General features: G+C 40.0%; 1 protein-coding gene across 2 annotated transcripts in view; it reads left to right on the top strand.

Moving 5' to 3' along the window:
* The window catches only part of peb (zinc finger protein pebbled), a 29,249-nt gene extending 13,981 nt beyond the window's left edge, over positions 1 to 15,268 (top strand). For both annotated transcript variants that reach the window (XM_074186256.1, XM_023164982.2), the window contains 3 exons: positions 5,228 to 5,311; positions 9,076 to 12,349; positions 12,472 to 15,268. In XM_074186256.1, coding sequence (XP_074042357.1) covers positions 5,228 to 5,311; positions 9,076 to 12,349; positions 12,472 to 13,600 — 4,487 coding nt within the window. In that variant the 3' untranslated portion in view covers positions 13,601 to 15,268. The remainder of the gene's footprint in view (positions 1 to 5,227; positions 5,312 to 9,075; positions 12,350 to 12,471) is intronic.
* Positions 15,269 to 15,401: the final 133 nt, after the last annotated feature.

Below are 15,401 nucleotides of genomic sequence, written 5' to 3' on the forward strand. Positions count from 1 at the left end.
TTGATCGCCTGCGATTTTTTCTGTTCCTAACATTGAAAAGAGCTATCAAAGGATGAGGTTTTGCGACGATTGATGAGATAAAAAGCGAATCGCTGATAGAGCTCAAGAACATACCAAGAAGTGCATATCAGATCTACTTAGAGGATTGAAAAACATGCTGACACAAGTGTATTTGAAGTGTACTTTGAAGGGGATAAAATAGGAATAGATGTTTGAAGGTGGTTGACAATGTTTCGTGGTGTATTTATTCAGTTCGGACTTCCATTGTCCAATGTAATATGAATTGATTCTGATCCTGAAAAAATTAAAAAGATTAACCGAAAGTAACAATTTCATTAAACCAAAAACTGAAATTACAACTAGACACTTTCCTGAAGCACATCAGCAACATAAGTCCTTCGATCACTTTCACAATGGAGAAGGAAATCCACAACGAATTGCCCTCCTTAGACGTTTTGGTGAAGACGACCGACACTAAATGGGAAACATCTGTATATCGAAAACTCACTCACACAGGACAGTATTTGAACCAGAAATTCAACCATCATCAATCGACTTAGAGAGGAATCATCAAGACTCTACTAGACCGTGCTTTTGGGCTCTGTAATACAACGGGAGGTCTCGAAAAGAAACTAGGCATCATCAAAAATGGCCTTCAACGGAATGGTTACTCCAGAGCGATGGTAGAAGAGGCCTTAGCTAGGGGACAGCAAGAACTCCACAAGGAAGAGAAGTCGCCACAACCAGTACTTGTACATCAGAGGATTATCGGAAATGATAAGAAGAATTGGGTCCAAGTATAAAATCAGGACTTGCTTCAGATCTGGGAACACCATCCGTAGCAGCCTCACGAAAACCAGGCCAACAAACGCGGACTGCGATTCCAAAAATTGCATTTACTGGATACCCTGCGAGTGCGGAGAATCATACATCGGTGAAACTATGAAGCCATTGAAAAGTCGCATTGCTGAGTACAAGAAACACACACAGCGAGGAGAAACCAGCAAATCCGGAATAGCAGAGCATGTTTGGACTCATCAACATAACATAACATCAAGTGGGCTCAAGGTGAAATCATCCACCAAGAGGAACACTGGTTTAGGAGAAAATCCAAAGAAGCCGCGTATTTATTGTCCAACAACGCATTTAGTCAAGCTAGCGTAGAGATACGTAACATAGGGAAACCTCTAATCAAGCGAAAAACGACCAACTCCCGCCAAACGGCCATCTCCAGCTAAAACCAATGAAGCGGAAAGAGGGGATTGGTGAAAGCACTCGAATGACCTATAAATAGTCAGATCTCGGAGGAATGAGTCCAGTCATCACCCGAAGACGATTGTAGATACTAACAATCGAAACGTCGTGACATAACTTCGTTTGAAATCTTTTGATTATTTCATTTTTTTATTATTTTAAATTTTTTAATTTTCAGCTTTTATTAATATTTCAATTTTTATTTTTTTGGTTGTTGTTTGGTTTTATGTTATTTCTTTGTAATTTCAGTTTTTGGTTTAATAGAATTGTTATTTTCGGTTAATCTTTTCAATTTTTTCAGGGTTGTCAAATCAATTTATATTATATTAAACAATGGAAGTCCCAGCTGTTGAAATATAGGAATTGATATTGAAATTCATTTAATTGTACTATGTGCTATATTTTTGACATTTATTTCAAATACAGTTACTCAAAATAGGTGAAAACGAATCAAATAACACTCTTCGGAAATATATTTATGTTTATAATAAAAAAATATTTTACTCACTCGACAAAGCCATAAATGGTCACATGTTTTCTCAAAAACAAATTTTCAACTTTAAAAATCGGAATTTGAACAAATTTTTGAATTTATTGAATTTTTTAAAGAGATATCAAATTTTTTTAAAATAAAATACTCGCATGTTTCTTGTTAGGTAGTTTTGTTCCTTTTCAGAATATCCATTCAGGATTATCAGAGAAAGATAAACTCAATTCATATTTGATTCAATTCAATTTTCAAAAACTATTCACATTTCAACATTGCAACTTCAATACTAATATGAGCAAGTGGTACGTTTTTTAACACATCACATGCCAGTGATGACAAGTTCCTGTCAAAATGTTCATGTGATAACTGAAAAAGCCTCTTTCGAAAAACTCGAAACCAAAGAAATCACCCCAACAAAGCCATCTCATTTATTACTCTGACTCACACGCTCTCTGCTCATGATAAAAAAAACGTCCACCCTCAAAACGCACCATTCCACGTTAAAATTGTTTGATTTCCTGGCTCTCTCCTGCTGCAACCCTTCGTTGGCGTCAAGGGGGATCGGGACAAGGGGAAAAACCGTAGACAGGTGTCTGTGTATGATATGTAACCATGACAACTCAGGTACAGATTCAGATCAATACGGGTCGCGAGCGACGCCATCTTGGATTCGTTGCTCTCAGGAGATCCTGCTGCGACACACCCACAACCTGGATTCCTGCTGTACGACTGCGGTAGAAAGATTCCTTGCTAAATTCACTGTAAAATGTTGACAGCTTTGTAGTCGAATGCCTTAGTGACTAACTGATTTGGCACAATCCGTATCGCTTTAGAATTGATTAATAAAAGTTGTGTTAAGATATTAGCTGAATTATTAGAACTTTTTTTACATTGTGTTTGTGTTGCCAGATCATTTTAAGCAGTAGATTTTTTGTCAGTAGAAATAAATTGATATAAAAAAACTGTAGAAAATAAGTTTTATAGATACTACATGGTAGCTCAACAGCCAAAAGAGTTGATTTAATGTGAAAACAGTGTACCTAGCAACTCTGGAGTTGATGCTCCTCTTAAACTCAGGGAAAATTAGGAGTCTATGCAAATTTTGCGCGGGTAGGCCTTGTAAAAATAAATTATTTATCATCAAAGAATTCAAATCCGCTGGAAAATACTTTCACATACATAAGAAGTACAGAGTATCGTAGGAATTTCGGGATCTTTGGCTTTAACCAATCAGAAACATTTTTGAGGCAACGTGAAATGTACAGAGAGAAGCAGAAACTGTATGAGAATTTTGTGGTATGTACATTTTTGTTCGGAAGATACTACGTGAAAATGTGATGATGAATAAAAGGACCTATTGGAAAAACCATCCGACTCGACACATGCCACACCAAATAAAGTTGACCGCCAGAAATTATCCTTTCGAAAATCACGTTTCCTCCAAAGTGATTCTCGGTAATATTGAATTGCGCGAAATATCGATCCGTGTCTACATGCGATGTTTTTTCCAGATCACTCACGCTGTGAGTCAAGCGACTGAAAGAAGTGACAACTCGAATAGCAAGTGGGAAATTGTAGTCGATATGCATACGCCATAAAATGGGGCAAATGACATTCCCAATAGATGGTCGAGTTTTGAGTGAGACGAAAAGAAAAGTCTGACATGATTGCTTAATGAATAAACTGTGGTGTTCAGGCTTGGTTGGTAGTTTTTGTTGGTGGTCCTCTCACAACCCTTCTTGGGTGTTCCGCAGACATCCATATTTTCTCCAAAGCTCTTTCCTGTTGCATTGGGCTGAGTTGGTGTTATGGTATGATGGATTTGCAGCATTCTGGACCTTCCTGCTAAGGTAGCGGAAGATCAATTTACTGAGATTTCTCGAGGCATTTTGAAATAATATTTTTGCGCATTTCCGTATGAAAATTTGAAATACTAATTGACAAGTTTCATGAAGTAACCTGAAGATATTTCAGATATCTTGTATGTAACCTTGGACGGCAGACTTTCAGATTGGAGCGTTTACATCCTGTAAACATCTGGGAGATCAAGTGCATCTTATGTAGACTGAAAAGTTTTGTTTGTTTTTGCAAAGCATTTTATCAAACTAGGAAAACTGATAAACAGATAAGATATGTTGATTTAGGCTTATTTTCAGTAATTCGCTTCCTGATGAATGATTATATAACTAACCGATATTTCAACTTAATTTGACTTGATTATTTTTTTTTTCCGGTTATTTTGACGCTTTCACCTAGCTGTCGCCTATATTTCCAGATTTAACCCTTGGAGATTTTTCTGGAATCTCGTCTCATTTGATACAATTACAAAAAAAAATCGTTAATCATCGATGCAGATAACAGACTTCTCTCGTTCTCCTCATTACAGCGATATTGTGTAAATCGTGACGTGCCGCGAGAATAAAAAAGGGGTCCAGCAGCACGAGCCGCGGCAGGTGTTCCTGCCGGCAGGTGGACCAAACATATGCTCGCTCTCCTATCTGACAGATATTTCATTGAAATCAACAGAGGTAGGTACCCGCTTGCGATGTCTTTTTTATCATTGTGTATACTTTCTGACTCGCTCACAATGGAATAGTTTTCGATGCGTTCGATGTTATTATCTCCTGCGTCGAATCGAAACAAAGCATTGTCGTACGTTGACGAAAATGGTTGATGGAAAACGCACACCCAAAATCTACGCAAGAACTACTGATTTCTTTTCGAATATTTCCATCTACGCATAAAAACGATGAAAACATAGTTCACGGCGATTAAATGTATTGGAGCTGTTCAACGGATTTAAATGAACTGAGATGTCTAAATAACAGTGTTACTGACAATGCTGCGAGCGAAAAGAAACCGCAGTTGAATAAAACCGAGAAATATCGCGAACCAATCCACTGTGGATGAAGAAGAAATCGAACTCGAGGAGCGCCGTGTTCAGTGTTGCCAGGTCCACTGTGTTAGCAGTAGATCTCCTGTTTTCGCTCTCGAGCTACTGCTCTTCTATTTGAGAGTTTAAACCTACTGATAACTTCGTTCAGTTTCTATAATAATCAATAGTATAACAATTCACCCTCGCAAGTCACCTATTGAGTTAAGTGTAGAGCACTTTTCATCGTAATATGTTCCCTTAAAAAAAGCTAAAGGATTTGAGTCGGGTGACCGAAGAGGTCCATCCAACAATTTCGGAACCTGTTTATTTCGTTCATTTTGAAAGCATGTTTACACGAGCAACATCCGTTATTACAGCAACCGGAATCCTAAAATCTACTATCTGGGAAGTATTTACACAGTTGAGGCCGCATTTTTGTTTTATGATGTCTTTAAATAGATAGGTATTTATTTACTTATTTAAAGAATGAATGAATAAAAGAATAATACAGAGTATACAGAAAAAATGTATCGTTCTAAAAACTGAGCGATTATTTGTTCTTGATTTTAATTTTTGTGATTTTTCTAAATATTCATTATTTGTTTCAGTTCAAGGTAGTTTCGAGATGCAAGGGACCGTCTTCATGGCCCACAATCCCCAACAAGGCTTCCCCCCGCCATCAGATACCATTGGTAAGAACAACATTGTGAAACCTGTTTAATAGTTTCTATAATACATTTTTGTGCAATTATAATGTGCATTTTATGCATATTATGATTGTCTTTGACACCATACAATTTGAGATAAAATCTAAACAGATTTTAAAAGCAAAATTAAAATTATCGCGCGACTAAATATATTCAAATGAACTCACAAACCGATAAGAGTTGTTTGCAACTCAGTTAAATTCTATACTACTTAAATACCTATTATAAACTTCAAAATTGATAGTTGTGTCTTTATTTACAAGTTGGTGCGACTGTGACTGACAGTAAGTTTAAGAAAAAAGAATATCGAACAGATTTATGAGTTTTGCAATTTGGGTTTTTTCAATACAGATCGAGAAACAATCAAGTGAGTTTGAGGTTTTCGAAAGAATTGAGATAATTTACAGTACCCTGTACGTAAATTGAGAATACGTCTGTAATTGTCTGTGAATTTGACGCGTCTCAAGCGTGAATCATGATGATTTACAACTGCTGAACTTCATTGCGTGATAAATGATTTGAAATTCATATTTGTCAACATCTGACCTCAAGAATTCGTAACATCATCTTGTCTGGAATTGGAATTTTCGTCGAGATGATTAATTGTTGATCGTTGCAGGTAATAACAAACTCTGTGAACAAGGTGCGACAGAGTGTAGTTTCAAAAATTCAGTTGGAAGACTAAACTTTTCAAATAAAGTTGTAGATTTTTTTAATGCTGAATCTTTCAAATGTTTTTTTATATGATCTAACATTGACATCATTTGTTATATTATATTCATGTAACTGGTAAAACCTGATTTAAATATGCTCGAAAATTCCAATTTCATTTCATGTAAGTTATAATTCCATAATATTCATTGGTTACAATTAAAATTTAATTACTATAAATAAAAGAAGACTTTTCAACTTATTATCAATAAATCGAAATAATCATATAATAAATGTCTATTTTTACTGAAATTCTTTCAAATGCTGTAACTTGAGAACTGTGGGTCCTACAGCTCTAGCTCATGGGAAATTTTTGTAGCTAATTTGATGCTCTACAATAGTTTAACATTATTTTTTTCTAAAATCACTGTCAAATGACAAACAAAACGAGTTGAAGCACAAAAAAAATTATGTTATTTCGATATTTTTATTGGATTTTTTCTATAAGATATAATAATATTTTCAGAAGAGAAAATATCGCTTGACAATGAAACTGGTTGGGAGTCTTGAGAGTCTTGACGCAAACCGGTATGATTTCATGATAAGAGAGTTCACTTTTTATTATTGAGCATTCTAATGTGACATATTTTGAAAAAACTAATCGTTCCTAACCGTGAGAAAACATAGTTTTTCGATGGAAAACAAAAGTAAGCGATGTATCCGAAACCGCAATTAAAAAAGTACGACCTTTCTCTCGATGAAGGAAACTAAACGTTCTCGTTTATCGACGAATCTGAAGTGCAGGAAAGGAAATGAAACCATGAAAGCGGTTTTTCAGTACGAATATCTCATTGTGGTCCATTTAATCAGGCATTTTCCGCTCTTTCAAGATTGCATCCGCTACTCGCGAGATTACACAATTTATCTCGACCGCGATTTTTTGTTTCAGCAATTAAAGAAAATTATACCAGTTTAATCGGGGTAAGAAAGGCGCCTAAAATCTCAAACAATCGTGTAAAATCCTAAGGCCGGCCACACGCTTACAGTATAGCTGAGATTTGACAGTTAATGAAAACATCCATACGATGTTAATACTAGCCATAGAAAGTTCATTGAAATTTAAGCTGACGATTAGCGTTTATCGACAATTTACTGCGGAATATATATTAACGATAGTTTAAACAACAATACAAACTGTTTGACCTGTTGATTATGAGTTTATAACTAAAAACTGTAGATTATATTCAATCGTCAGTTTGAGGTATGTTTGTTGTTGAAATTATCAACAGTTTAAACTATCGATTATATATAGCCGGATTTAAGAATCCGGCTCGAAGGACCAATACTCAATCTACTACTTTAGACATTATTCCACTGTATGTGTTCGATTCTGTTTGATTTCTTCACCGGCGTAATATTCATCGTGCGACGCTTTCCGTCGATATTTGGAAAACTGCCGCTTGTCGATGCCCGCTTTCTCAGAATTTCGTTCTGCTCTCGCATTCCCATCGCGCTAACGCGATTACAGAAAAATTCCAGCTAAAAGCGCAGCCCGATACGTGATCAACACTTCTCCGGCTGATTTCCATAATCATTGTCCATAGTTTTGCGTAAGACCTTTCGAACAATAGTAATCGGGTCAAGTCGACGAATATGTCGTCGTGTTTACCAATATCGTGTCGAGAGACACAAAGACATTTTATCGGCGACAATTTCGTTTTCATGTCAGGTACTCTTCGTTCTCTTATCTTGGAGACGCGTAAGAAAGTGGGTAATAATAGTAATAGTAATTCTTTTTTACTGAATATCAAGTCTATATCAGAATAATAACAAAAAAAATTCCAATACTTGTATATTTCGACATTCTAGTCTTAATCCGTTCCAGTACATTCTAGATCACTTCAAACTTCTCAGTCGATCTTAATCTCACAACGTATATTGACTACGTTAGACTAAATTGGTCTAATGTACCCGCCTATACCAACTGAAATCATGGAAAATGTACCGCAAAGGTGAACATAATCTTTGCAAAATCTTCACCCTTCAAAAAGATGTATCATTCCCCATTTTTTTATCGGAACGGAGGTGTATTTTTCAATTTATAATAGAATTAAAAATACTAATTTCTAACAATAATAATGTTTGGCCTTTGGTCCGAAATTTGATGTCCAATCATGCTCTTTCTCCGAAATAATTATCGATTAATAAGTTGAATTAAACAATAAACCTTTCTTGGAGTTATTTGCGTTGTATTTTTATCACCAAATGATCCTTTTCTTTTGAACAACACGCGCCGGAAGACAACCCATTCTTTATGCTTATATTTGTCTGGCCCAGTTCGGTATCATTTACAAATGTTTGTTATCAAACATAATGATTATTGTTTTATTCGAGATTAATCATTAGGTGTTTGAGTCTGTGTTTATGTTCCGTTTAAGTAGATATTCGAATCCAATCGATTATCATCTGTGCTATATGGTTATCAATTTGATGGGTTCGCAACATTATAATCCGCCTTGTTCATTTCGAGAATGTTCAGTTATCATCCGAAAACGATCTGTTATCTTCCGAAGACGATTGTGGGTATTGACAAAAGAAACGACGCCAAATATTAAAATCGTCTTCACCTGAATGTTTGTGAGTGTTAAGGTCGTCAGTTCATTTGCCAAAGTGACAATACAACGGTCAGACGCACTAATCGTACATCATACTTTTGATGCTGAATAACGTTCTTATCTCTGACAAAAATGCGACTGACGATTTTCCCTAGTATTTTGAGAATCCAGCTGCATCAAGTCAAGAATGAAACAACGTGATATTTCAACGAACCATCGCGTCTCCATACGAACATTAACACACGAATGTTGAATATTAAACTGGTCATTATTTTATTATTTTGTGTAATTATTCTCTGAATCTGTTAAAAACATCTTTTCTACTCCAGAACATCAACAGCATCATCAGGAGGTGCTAACTTCGTTAGTGAAACGAGCGTGGAGATATTAATATTTTGTTCTGGTTAAGTTCGAATTTTACCTATTAAGTTTTTCTCTAAAGGAAATCAATTCTAAAAGTACTTAAAGGCATTTTTGTTTCAGTCTCCGAAATGGAACAACTGCCTTCACCAAGCCACCTCACCAAAGAATCGTTATCCAGCCAAAACGACTCCGGAATATTCTCTGCCACCAACACCACCATAGAGCAAACAGATATCTCCAAAGCTTCAGAAACTGATAACAGAAGTGACTGCTCTTCTCCGGAGCGGAAGTACCTTTGCCCGATTTGCGAGAAGATGCTGACGTCCCAGCACGAGTTCACCCTCCACATTCGATCTCACAACAACGAGAACGAGCCCCAGGACGAGAAGGGTTACACCTGCCGGATATGCTGCAAGGTGCTGAGCTCCAGCAGCAGTCTAGACAGGCACGTCTTGGTCCACAGCGGGGAGAGACCTTTCCACTGCAAGTACTGCGGGGATACGTTCACGACTAATGGAAACATGCACAGACACATGCGCACTCACTCCCACAAAGCCGAAAACAGCTACGAATCCGACGGAAGCACGGACAGCAGCAGCTCTAAGAGCACCGAATTTAATAACAACAAGGTTGAGAAAAGCGTCAAGAGAAAAAATCCGGAGCCAGAGTGCGGAGGAAAGAGACTGCGAGACCAATACGCAGACGTAGAACTCTCTCAAGCCTTCAAGTGCCCCGTGTGTGAGCGAAGTGACTTTAACTCGCTGCTGGTGCTGGAAACACATCTTGAGGATAATCACCCCGAATACCCAGCTAAATGTGTCGTTTGCAAGCAAGTGTTTCTCAACAATAAACTTCTGGCGATGCACAGAGCCGCAGTTCACGAAAACCCGGTGGGAAAACAGCCGGTGGTAGGGTTCAAGGACTTAACCTTCGTCGACTTCTCCAGCGAGAAGTTCCCCCATATCGCGCGAAGAGAATGTGAGATGAACCTGCACAAGGTCTCCGGCGGGCTGAAATTCCAATGCAAAAAGTGTGGCAGGGCTTTTCCTTGCACCAACTCACTAGACATCCACGAGCAGAGCTGTGTATCTTCCGACTACCACAATGGGCTGGACCTGACGAACATTTCACAGCCGGAGATTCGTAGGATGGAGTTTTTCTCCAGGTTGAATCTGGTGGATAACTCGCCCGAGAAGCAGCTACCTCCCACGGCGGGTAACAAACTACGCGAACACCTAGCCAAAGCCATGGACAATACTAAAGATCTAGCCGACATCCAGTCTATTCTTTCCAACATAAACCTGCGGCAGCTCCAGGCGAAGCAAGCGGAGCCTCCCAAGCATCCGGACCTGCAACCAGAGTACCAGAAGCATGAAGAGGAGGAGTCTCAGGACGTGTTCGCCGTAGAGTTTCGCAAGATGAAACTACGTGGCGAATTTCCTTGCAGACTCTGCACGGCTGTTTTCCCAAACCTGCGCGCACTCAAGGGCCACAATCGGGCGCATCTCAACGGCAACACCAACGGCACCTACCACTGCAATATGTGCCCCCATTCCAGCGTCGACAAGGCGGCTCTGATCCGACACATGAGAACTCACAATGGCGACAGACCTTACGAGTGCTCGCTCTGTAACTATGCCTTCACGACTAAAGCTAACTGTGAGCGGCATCTGAGAAACAGGCACTCAAAAACGACGAGGGAGGAGGTGAAGAAAGCTATCATATACCATCCTTCGGAAGATCCCACAAATGAAGAACTCAACAAGCTCGGCGGCAAGGACGAGTCGAGAAAGCACGAGGTGGGATTCGAGAAAGTTCCTTGCTCCACCCCCAAGTTCGTTCCCGAAATCAACCTAATGAAGACCACCATCCTACCAGTTGCTTCGGAGCAGCAGCTGAAACCCTCGAGGGTGTTTCCGGGAGATATAATTCGCAGGGAGAACCTGCAGGCGATGAACTACGGCTTCCCACCTGTTACGAAAATACAGGTGAGGAATATTGAGAGCCTCAAGGAAAACAGCTTCGTTGAGGACTCGGAAGACGAGTATGAAGATGAGGAGGACCAGCCTCTAGATCTGGTGTTAGATCTGAGCAAGAAAAAGCACAGCGATAACAGCGTTAAGCGCTTGGAAGTCGAAGATGAAGAAGAGGAAGAGCCTCAAGACTTAACGGTGAAGTCCCCACCTTTGCAGTCCCGGATCCCCCAGCAACACGTTCCCCCGAATATGGGGCAAATATTCGCTCAACACCTGTTCAAGACTCCTCCGAAGATCGATCCAGCCGCGCTGTACGCAACACAATTAGCCCTATGCCGCGGCTTCCCAGCCCTTCCCAACTGGTCCGGGTTTCCTCTGAACTCTCTGCTATTCTCCTCAATGTCAGCCTCTCTTCCTCACAACTCCCAAGACCTCAAGGAGAGAACGCAGCGGTTTCAGCTTGGCGGCGGTTCATTGATCTCCGAGGAGTTGAAAAATCTCCATAACATGCAGCAGCCGCTCCGAAGCCCCACCTTGGTGTACCCTAACGGCTTCAAGATGGAAACTCCCAAGCCAGAAGGCTTCAGCACTCCAAAGAATCAACCTGAAGAGATGAAGCCTCTCAGCTTAAATATAGATTCGAGCTTCAGTGATAGCATGCCCAAATTGCACAGCCCAATACAGCTCCCCAAGCCCGACCTGATGCAGTCTCCCAACTCCGTCAAGATGGTCATTAAGAACGGAGTGCTGATGCCCAAACAAAAGCAGCGCAGGTATCGGACGGAGCGACCCTTTACCTGCGAGCATTGCTCTGCACGATTCACGCTGAGATCGAACATGGAGCGACACATCAAGCAGCAGCACCCGCAGTTTTGGTCTCAGCGTCAGCGCGGCAGTGTGGGCAATCCTGGAAAGAAGCCACAACTGCCCGTGAAGCATGGTTACTGCGACCTCAGCATCCCCAGCTACGAGATGTCTAAGATGCACGACTTCGGCGACACTAAAGACGTGCTCAACGAGAAGCTCAAGTTCGCAATTCTCGCACAGCAGTTGCGCGCAAACCATAATGTGCGCGAGACCAAAGAAGAGGAGGAGGAAGATTACGCCTTGGTTATCGACGAGAACGAGGATAAGGCCGAGCCGGAGGCAGACTATAGTCGTAGCAGGATTCTGGAAGAAAAGCTGAAAGAGCTTCAGCAGCTGAAGGTCGAGAACAGGGCGCCAAAGATCGAGGAGAGTTCCGATTTGGTTCCCGTGTCGAAGCTGTTAGACGATGCCTCGCAGCAGCAGTTCAAGGAGTTTTTCAAGAGGGATAACGAGGAGCAGGAGGTAGGGGTCGTTAGCGAGGAGGACGAAGAGGGACTAGTGGCTAGCGGCAGTACGAGCGAAGGAAATGTTTCCGGAACTGATGAGAACAAGTGAGTAACAGATTTCATTTTAACTTCAATTATTTTCGTCTCAAAAACTGATAAAAAAGATTATAATCAACATTTATTATCTTCAGTATTTATGGTGCTATGAAACACTTTCTTTGTTACAGATCGGAGTCCGACACAGTACAACCCGTCAAGAAAAAATCCGCCTACTCCCTGGCACCAAACCGCGTTAGCTGCCCCTACTGTAGCCGAAAATTCCCCTGGACGTCCTCCCTGCGCAGACACATTCTCACTCACACCGGCCAAAAACCGTTCAAGTGCAGCCACTGCCCTCTGTTGTTCACGACCAAGTCGAACTGCGACCGCCATCTGTTGCGTAAACACGGCAACGCAGCCACGACCATCTCCAACGAATCGGGCAATAACAGCGCCAACTACCTGATGCGCAACGTACCCGAAAGACCGTTTAAATGTTCCAGCTGCCCGAGCAGTACATTTGCGACCTACTCTAACCTAAAAAAACACATCAGTTGCAAACATTCGACGAACGCGCAGGGTGACGACATCAAGGCCCAAGGATACGAAGCGGGGAGCTCCGAAGACGAAAAAGTGCCTAACGCGGAACAAAGCCACGACTGGGAGAACCAAATCAAGACAGTTGCCGAACCTGGTACGCAGAACTCCGACCTGCCTTTCAAGTGCCACCTATGTGAGGGTTCGTTCGGAGAGCGACAGGAGGCGCTCGATCATATCCGCGACAAGCACGTCTCCGAGTACGACCTGCTGATGTCGAAGAATGCACTCGATAGCAGCGCCACCACGCCTGACGATTCCGCTCATCAGGAAGACGAGGAGAGCGAAATTCGTGGCAAATTCCCCGACTACTCCAACCGGAAGGTGATCTGCGCATTCTGCATGCGCAGATTCTGGTCGGCCGAGGACCTGCGCAGACACATGCGCACGCACACTGGTGAGCGACCATTCAGCTGCGACATCTGTAGGCGGCGGTTCACTCTGAAGCATAGTATGCTGCGGCACAGAAAGAAGCACAACGTCAGCTTCGATCACGATATGAACAACAGCGATGAGGAGGTGCAGAGTTCGTCGCCTCCCTACAAGGCGGAGAGGGTGGTTTTCCAGAAAACCGACGAGTCTGACGGCGCAGAAGGCGGAGGTGACTTGATCAGTAACTTGCTTGGTTTGAGAGATAGGTCGATTATCGATAAGGTTCTGGCGGCTTCGGCGGACGACGCTGCTAAGTTGCTAGGTGTTAAAAACGGCGTTAAAGAGTGAAGTAGTTTGGTAAGAATTTCTGGAAAGCATTCCATACTTGTTGGATGGTAGACGTTTTGCATAGTTTTCTTGGTTGGTATTCCTGTGGGCAGTCTTTGAAAAGTAAATAAAGTGATATTTTTTTGTTGAATAGGTGAGGTTGATAACGTCAGATGATTTAGAAGGCAAATAGACCTATTAATGGAGTCATGAAAATAAAATTAGGAATATTATTTTTCGCAAGGACAACATTCCCTGGAAAGTGTGAATGGTGAGTGGTAAGAGTGATTGAATATGTTCTTGTAATATAATTCCATCTATACCACCTAACAGAGCAGAGTGTCAGTAGAACTGACCGTGGTTACTTGTCGAATATTTGTGGACGTGGACAAGTGGACCATTCAACCAAATTTTTGTTACTTTTCTAGTGTAGAATTCACACTAAAGTGCTTTTTTAATATTCAGTAATTTATTTTATGAAATTAACTCGAATAATTCAAGATAATCTGAAAGGAAAACTATCTCTTCGGTTTTTATTGAATAAAACTGTGATCAAAAGTTAATTCAAGGTTTTGTGATACTTTTCAAAGCTGCCAATATATATTTTATCACGTTTGCCAACCAAAAAAAGTAAATGATATGCCAAAACATTTTTTTATCTAATCGGTTTTTTCAAAGAAAATTATTTTGTATTATATTTGTTTTAGGGTTATGGAATCTGTAATTGTAAAGATAATCAGTCTAGTCAGGTTTATTCCAACGAATAGAATAGCATTTGATGCGTCGATTATTGAATATTATTTTTGAAATGAGTATAGACTAGTTGAAAGTGTATCATATTATTATTTTACGGAATTTTTATTATTTAATGGAGATATATTTTATATTTGTACATAACAAATTATGATACGGTCTAGGAATACCAAAAATAATTTATTTCTTGTATTCACGCATGGATTTTTGAAATCATCGGAATACAACACACTTGATTCTAACGAACTTTTGCCTTACACGAAATTGTGTCTTATTCTTCGCCTTGATATACACTGTACACTAGCAATACATTTATTTTTAGAGTGACACGATTTTTTAGGATAAGAACATGTAACATACCACGCCCAAAGATGGCATTCTAGAAAAAAGTGTGGGATACTGTTTTTGATTCTAAATGGTTTGTTGTAAATTTTGTTGGAACTCTATAATCGAATTTTATTTTCTTTCCCACACTTCTCTTTCGAATGCCCACGAAAAAATCAAAATTAGATTTAAATTACTTAGAAATTTATTTTCTGTAGCTTAAGAGTGAATCTACCACCTAGTTTTGCTGTGAGATTTATTTATTCGGAGCCGCACGATTTTTATTTTCTTGTGCACCTTTTGATTAGTACGGTATTTTTCACCATTCACGCTGTGTCTTAAGAAAACATAGCTTTTGATACAAGCCCCTCATGGCCCCCATTGTATGGGGGCTGGGGCGAAATGGAGAAGCAACTTCAAAGCAATCGAGTGAGTAAATATGTGTACCTAGGTCTAATTGTAATTTATGAAAATGTAATGATTATCATTAGGTTTACGATATTATGCCATATTTATTTAGAATATTGTGTTAAGTTGTGAGATATAGTACCTACATTTTACTGAATTGTAATGATTGGATATTTCTCTCTAATAAATGACAGTTAATGCTCATATCATCTTTCTTTCCTTCATGAGATATCAACAACATAACCGATACATTTCAGTTGTTCACTTTCGGTTGAAACCTGTTTAATCTTATTTTTGAAGATGATCATTTGGTGACTGAAACCCATGTCGAGGTGTT

Source organism: Leptinotarsa decemlineata, unplaced genomic scaffold (assembly GCF_025532065.1).
Source record: "Leptinotarsa decemlineata unplaced genomic scaffold, Ldec_3_MD MMD2_tig00078422_RagTag_RagTag, whole genome shotgun sequence".
NCBI classification, from domain to species: domain Eukaryota; kingdom Metazoa; phylum Arthropoda; class Insecta; order Coleoptera; family Chrysomelidae; genus Leptinotarsa; species Leptinotarsa decemlineata.